General features: G+C 57.5%; 1 protein-coding gene across 1 annotated transcript; it reads left to right on the top strand.

The window, feature by feature from the left end:
• The first annotated feature begins 3,197 nt into the window (after window positions 1-3,197).
• On the top strand, window positions 3,198-6,501 carry AJM1 (apical junction component 1 homolog). The gene has a single exon (XM_063316099.1). It carries the CDS (start codon window positions 3,241-3,243, stop codon window positions 6,475-6,477), a length of 3,237 nt encoding a protein of 1,078 aa, XP_063172169.1. The 5' UTR covers window positions 3,198-3,240; the 3' UTR covers window positions 6,478-6,501.
• The last annotated feature ends 923 nt before the right edge of the window (window positions 6,502-7,424 follow it).

Genomic DNA, 7,424 nt, shown 5'->3' with positions numbered 1-7,424 from the left:
CGGAGACAGGGAGGGGGCGCCTCTGGTGCGAGCGCCCGGCGAGGTGAGGTGGGGAGGCCGCGTGCTTGCGGGGCGGGCTGGGGGGTGAGATCGGGGCAGGGGGTGGCACACAGGGCTGGGGGCAAAGCCCTGCCCTCTGAAAGTGGGGGCTCTACACTCATCGCTGGCTGAAGCTGGGAGGGGGCTCCCCCCCTCCAAAAAGCAGCTGAAGAGGTCGGGGCCGGAGGGTGCAACGCCTTTTTTACATGGGAGCGTCTTCGTGCCCCCCACCCCCTGCTGAAAGGCTGCTCCATCCGCCACCAATGACGTATTGCGAAGGAGGAGGCCCCCCCAGATCCCTTTCCAAAGATTGGCATCATCTTGACCCAGCAGCGCTCTCGACATGAAGAGGGGCATCCCTTCCTATGCCATTCCCCCTCACTCCGCCTTGCTCAGATGGGTAGAAAATCTTGGCCAGGACAGGGAGGGGGGAGTGAAGGTAGATTTCCGGGGGGGGGGGCATTGTGGCCCTGCGTGATGAGGCAGCCCCAGCCCTGTGGAAGGCAGCCGAGGGGGGGGGGCGCTCTGGCGAAGACATTTGATGCTCTCACTCTTAACCCTTTCACCGCTCTCTGCACCGCTCTCTCTTCCTTCCCGTGGCTTTCTGACTCAAAAGGAGAGTTTTTTTCCAGCAAACATCTCCTGCTGAGAAAGGCCAAAAAGGGTCAGTTGCCAAGCTGTGGGAAGGAAAGGTGTCTGTAGGCATGTGCAGGGTGTATTTCCTCCCTGAGCTGCAGGGCATAGCGTAGGTAATGGGTGGGGCATTGTGAAGCTAAGATGGAGAAGTCCCAAGGTGGGAACCCTGGATTCTGACCCCATACCGTAACAGGTGTGTGAGCAGAGCCCGACCTAGATGCCCTGCCCTGCTCTCCCCAGCCCCAGCCCTTTGCGCATGTTCTGTTCGGTGCAGGGGCCCCAGAGGAGGGGGAGGAAGGGGAAGGAAAGGGGCTTCTGAGTGCACCTGCTGAGGATGGCTGAGTCAGACGGCAGCCAAGAGGCCTGGGGCTCCCCTGGGCTGGAAATTCCTTTAGGCAAACTCCATTGCCCCCCACCTCATGATATGGAAGTGGCAGTACAGGCCCACCTCGCAGGGCCCTGGTGAGATTGTTGTGAAGCAAGGCAGAGAGGGACTGTAATGGGGGGAAGGTCAGCAGGCAGAGAGAGGGGCCAAACCTGTCGGCTCTCTTGGCTGCATGGCTACTGAACCAGGAGGTCCAGGTTGCAGGGCACGGGCTCTGTGATGCCGCCGGGCGTTAAAGAAAAGACAGTTGTGGGCAAAGAGTGGAAGAAAAGGTCTCCTGAGGGTTGCTTGGCAACACAGCTCACTGGCACTGCCCTGGTTTTTTGAATGCCAGGCGCTGGGAGGCATCAGCGTCATGCTCCAGTTCCGGAGTTCCCAGAGATAGCCTGGCCTGGAGGGGCCTTGGGACAGGCCCCCTCCCTCTTTAATTGACCTACTCAGAGACAGAGAGTTCAAATATCCTTTTTGGAGCTTCCTGAATGGGTTAGAAAGAAGGGAAAGGTTTTGCCTTTGCTGCCACAGGGGCAGAAAATGCAGACCCCATTAAAGGGCAGGAGATGAAAGGGGCAGCTGGATGGGAGGGACGGTTTGGCAGGGCTGCAGGTGATCAAAGCCCTGGCTGGGGGGAGTCTGGTGGAGCATTTCTGAACTGTTTGTGGCCCCAGATCTTCCTCTGGGCTCTCCCTCTTTTGCAGGAGTGAAAGGGGATCCCTGTGCCTCCCTTCCCCCCCTTGCTTGGTTGATTCAGTGCTGGTGGGGAACCCGGGATCTCTTTGATCCAGGGACCTTCCTCTCTCCTTTGACAGCTCAGCAGTTAGGAGGGGAAAACTGGTTGCACAGGGTGGCATGTGTATGTGTGTGTGTAGGTGGTAAAAATAGATGCCCCCCTTTTTTTGTCTGCCCTTCCTGCTCAATCTCAGGAGACCAAAATCTTGGTCTCTTGTCCGAACTGGACACAGCTTCTCTTCCTCCTGGCCTGGTCTTCATTGGAATTTCCAAGCATGCATTGCTTTCCAAAAGAGAGGGATGTACGTGTGTGTGTGGGGGTGGGAGAGAGGAAGGGGAAACCATGGTAACGTGCGGTCTAGGAGTGAGACCAGCTTGCGTTTCTGTGTCTGCTCCCGAGTGAACACCAGCAAAAATGCCAGCCAATTTTTATCCTTTCCCACCCCTGTTCCTGCCAATGTAAGGTTGCCAGTGCAATGTAAGGTGCCTGTGGATCAGGAAGAGCTTACCAGGTGTTCCTTGTAACCCACGTGTCTGGATGAGGGCACATTGGGCAAGATTCACCTCTTTGATTCTGCAAGTGCTTGGTGCAGTTGGTCAGAGCGCAACACAACTTTGCACATGCTCAGTGCAGCTGCACTTCTTGGGACCCAGCACTTGGTCCTGTTTTCTCTTCTAAGGCATGCTTCTGTGAGGCTGTTGCAGCGTGTGGTGACGCTCGCACAGGACCCAGTGGGGCAGCTGACACCCCACGCAAGGCAGTTCTGTGGGATCAGACAAGTGATCCTTGGCCCTCTCCAACTGGCAGCCGCTTTCAGTTGAATTGGACTACACCTTCCACCCTCCCCAACACTGTTTGTGCTGGCTGGGATGATGGGGATGATGGTCCAGCACATCTGGAAAGCACCAGATGGGGGAAAGTGGCCTGATCATTTGGTGTATGCTTTTTTTGTTCTGCCCTCCTCTGCTCTCTGGGTGATCGGTGCATAAAAAATGGCAAAGTGTGTTTCCATGTTTTAAATAGCAACCCGTGCCCCACAAACTCTTATTATTTGGTTGCCTGCCCAGGCCCCTGGTGGAGGGATGTTGCTTTTCTTTACTCTCTTGTGAAGGAGCCCCGCTTGGGAGTAGGACCAACTTCACACATCACACAAAGCTATGGCTTGCTTAACCACATATTGCTGAGCGATGTGGTGCTGGGATCATAGCCAGTTATGGCTATGACCCCAGCACACACTGGCCTGTCAAACAAGACATCTGTGCTGAAAGCAGCCATGGTGGGACTCCTGACAGGAGCTGGTTGTGACAGCGGGCCCTTGGTTTGCCTCTGATCCTTGATGGATGCCGTGACCGATCCCATCCTTAGTGCTCCTTCGCTTCCTCTTTCCAGGCTGGTTGCGCTGCACTGAGATGATCTGAGGAGGACTGGGGAGGAGCAGAAAGCTGGTTCTAAGATGACCCGAACAGACCCACCTGATATCCTGGTGTCTGCGGTGTATCAGGACATCCCTGTGGCCTCCCTGGGCTCCGCCAGCTCTGCCTTCTGCCGGCCCACGAGGCGATGTGACTCCTCCATGTCTTCGTCCCTGGAGAACCAGCCTGCCCAACACTTCAACAAGCGACACTGTCGCAGCTTCGATTTTCTTGAGTCTCTCGACGACCCACCGCCTGCAGCTCCCGCCATGGAGCGGCGTTCCCGACGGCCCCCCACGCCGGAACCATCCTCAGCTCCTGCGGGCAAGAAGGTCTCTGTCCGGGCCGCAGCGCAGGAAGACTACGTTTCCCAGGGGAGGGAGGTCCCAAAGGAGGTGGCCCCCAGGGCCGAGCCCAAGAGGCGGGCCCGATCCAAGAGTGCACCCCGGGTCAAATCCACCTTCACTCCGGTTGTCATACCCATGTCCTCGTGCTCTCCACCAGCCCTAACTAGGAGAGGACGTGAAGTCCATCGGGTGTCCCGAGAGCCTGAGCGGGCAGAGGTGTCCCCTCGCCGGGAAAGCAGTTACGCCTCCATGAAAGCCTTGATGAGCGAGGTGCACCCCATCAAGCTGCAGCCTCAGCGGAGCAGCGGCAGCCGCATCTCCCCTCTCTGCGTAACTGGAGCAAACTGCCATGAAGAGGCTGCCCTGGCTGCACGGCTCCTGCTCCCCAGTGTGCATGTCAAGCGTCGGGTGGACATCAAGCCAGATGAGGCCACGGTTCTGCATGCAGCTCGCAGTGCCAAAGGGTCACACGGCCATGGAGAGGCCCCCCTGGTTTGGCCTCGACCTCCAGGCACGCCCCATAGCTTGGCAGTGCCCAGCAGCCGGCAGGTACCTGTGTCTCGGACTCCCACACCCAGTGATACTTACAGCGGGGAACACCGAGGGCTAGCGCCGTACCCTGCTGAATTTTGTGATGGAGGTGCTGCCGTGCCTGAAAGTGGTTGCATTCCTTATGTCCCATATGTGCCAACCAAGTTCTTCTACACTGAGGAGCCAGGCAGTTTCCCTCTGAAAAGTTCCAGCTATAAGTCTTACCCTCCCCATTATGGGGGCCAGGTTCTCCCGCCCCAATCTTTTTATGCAGAAGAACCTCCCCCAAGCAGCTTCTATCCTCTCCCAGCTAGAACCCTTTTTGTGGAGGAAAACAGGACTCATTATCCCATTCAGGAGGCCCCTGCCCAGACTTACTATGGGGATGACCCACGCTTTTACACTCCCAGGACCCCTCCCACAAAAGCTGCTGTTTACACCGAAGACCCTAGGGCATATCCTGCCTTGAGGGCCAACCCACGAGTCTTCTACACTGAAGATTATGGGAAATATCACGAGCGAGAAGCCATGTCTCGCACTTACCCGCATTCCCGTATTGCCCCATCAGTGCAGTTTAACGACTGGTACTGCCCTGAAAGGGGGACAGTGCCCTACCAGACATGGCAGGTGTCCCGCTTTCCAGCTCACCAACCTTCCCCCCAAGCCATGCTGTCATCATGGCATGCCAGCTACAGTGTCAGCCCCCCACGGCTTGATGTTGACACAAGGCACTATTCCAAATCCTGGGACAACATTTTGACCCCTCATGTGCGCCGGGAAGACCATCTGTTGCGTGGTCGTAGCTACGAGAACCTGCTGTCCCGGGATCCACATCGCACTTTCTCCCCTGACGACCGGCGCCAACCAGTGGTGGTGAACCTGTCCAGTTCTCCTAAGCGTTACGCTGCCCTTTCCCTCTCTGAGAATTCCCTCATCGAGAAGATGCACGCGGAAAGGGGGCGCCATGGCTGGTTTGTCACTCCTGAGATCACCATCACAGACAATGATATCCGAGCCAACGGGTTTGGCAGGAGGGAGAGGCGCTCGGCCAGTTGGGATGTGCTGGATACAGGAGATCCGCGAGACAGGGGCTGCATCCCAACCCAGCCCTACGGCTCAGAGCCCAGTGCCAAAGAGAGCACCGCCCGCCAGCGCAGCCTGGAGCAGTTGGATGAGCTCATCACGGACCTGGTAATTGACTACAAGCCCCCTTCCGTTTGCCAGCCCAGCGAGGTCAGCAACTTGGCCGACCAACTGCGGCAGCTGATCAGTGACGGGCTAGGCCTGCCTGCCAAGAAGCCGGATCCTTGGAGATCCGCGGAGCCCCACCCCACCAAGGAGCAGCCTGGCCGCAGCGCCTTCCATGCTGACCTACGCAAAGACCAGGGCCGCCGCTCCACTGACGCCCCAGGGCCTGCCAGGCCCTTGGAAAAAAGCCTGGATGACTGTTCCCCGGATCTCAGCGCTGACGAGGACGATGTGATGATGTGCTCCAACGCCAAGTGCCGCCGCACAGAGACCATGTTCAATGCCTGCCTCTACTTCAAGTCTTGCCACAGCTGCTACACCTACTACTGCTCTCGCCACTGCCGACGGGAGGACTGGGACACACACAAGGAGAGCTGCATCTATGGGCGGATTGGCAGCACCTGCCGCCACGTGCTGCAGTTCTGCCGGGAGAACTGGGAGGTGCACAAGGCCTTCTCCCGCATCGCCAAGGTTGGCTTCCTGTCGCGGGGTCGTGGGGTGCTCTTTCTGGGCTTCCCCAGCTCAGGCTCCGCGGAGAACTTCCTGCAGTTCGGCCTGGAGAGCTTGCTGATGTCACCCACTTACCTGTCACTGCGGGAGCTTGAGGGCTACTCGGACAACCTGGGGGAGTATGCCCAGGAACTCCAGGAAGTGGGCCAGCAGTATGACCCTGAGGAATGCTTCCTCCTGAATGTAACAGTGGCGGTGGGGCAGAACGTGCCCGAGCGGCCGTCCCCAAAGGTACAGGTGCCAACCGTCCGCAAGTACGCCAAGATGGCCTTGGCATCCTCCAGCCCGGAGAAGAAGATCCTCAAGAAGGAGCGGGACATGGAGACGCTGATTTTGACGCCCCCTCCCGGCACGGCTGACCTGGACAAGGACGGTGAGGAAGGGCGCAAAGCGCGAGAGGTTTGCTTCATCAACATCCAGCGTGAGCTGCGCATCCGCGGCGTCTTCCTGCGGCATGAGTTCCCGAAGATTTATGAGCAGCTCTGTGCGTTTGTGGAAAGCAACAAGCGTTTCACGCCCACCACCATCTACCCTATTGATAAACGGACCGGGAAGCAGTTCATGTGCATGATCATGGCAGCCTCTGAGCCACGCACCCTTGACTGGGTGGCCAGCCCCAACCTCCTAGACGACATTATGTGATCCCCCTTCTCCCACGGTTTCCTCTTGCTCTCCTTTCCCTTAGAGGTGTATTTTGCCACTCAAGTACTGATGTGATGTAGTCTGTCCTGTTCTTTCCAAGCAAGGAATGGTCAAGACTGGCCCCTGTGGGCCTGGCAAAGGAAGCGGTTCCCTGGGAGAGACCGTTCCTGCGTTGGTGGCCCTCAGCCCTTACTTGCTTCGGGACGTAGGCATTTCTCGCTCGTTGAAAAGATGAGTCAAAATCTGGCCACCTTACAAAAAAGCAAATATGTTAAGAATTCCAGGTTTGGTCGGTCAACTTTTAAGACAATAATACTCAGCCTTATAGTCCACTTTCTTCTGAATTCCTCCAGACAAGAATGTTCATACTTCATGGGGCGATTTCCTTTATTTTAAACATTTATCCCGGAGAAGGTAGGGGGAGTTTGCCACTGGCATTTCAGTGGGGGATATTTCTCCCCTGACACTGGCAGCTTTGTTGTGCCATCTTCGCAGCCAGACTTGGCAGAGGGTGGGCTGAAGCGTCCCGCCCCCACCGTCCGCTCCATCTGCTTCGGCTGCTGTCCTGTAAACCAAGGCCAGGGAGCAGACTGCAGCCCTTGCGCATGCTCTTTCTCTCTCTCTGGGGTGCTGGGGATGGTAACAGTTCAGGAAGAGCATAAGGGGGACCAGGTGGAGCATCCACCCCTTGCCAGGAAAAAGTGCTTTTGTGTGCCAGTGGCTGGCATCAAACCCTGAAATGTGCTGGCTTCTTTTCCTCTGCTTGTCTTTGCTCTGCACCTCCCACTGAAGCCACTGCCTCCCCGGAGCTCACCCATGTCCAGGGGGTGGGAAGCCACCTCTGCTTGTGGGAGAGCTGTGGGCCTCGGGGCCGAGCCACTTCGCTTTCTGCCAGCAATGCCTCCTCCCATCCAGGTGGGGAAATCCAGGTCAGGAGCCACGAGGAT

Source organism: Candoia aspera, chromosome 16, assembly GCF_035149785.1.
Source record: "Candoia aspera isolate rCanAsp1 chromosome 16, rCanAsp1.hap2, whole genome shotgun sequence".
Classification (NCBI taxonomy): domain Eukaryota; kingdom Metazoa; phylum Chordata; class Lepidosauria; order Squamata; family Boidae; genus Candoia; species Candoia aspera.
Note: the sequence above shows the minus strand (reverse complement) of the source record. Positions and strands in the feature narration are given on the sequence as shown.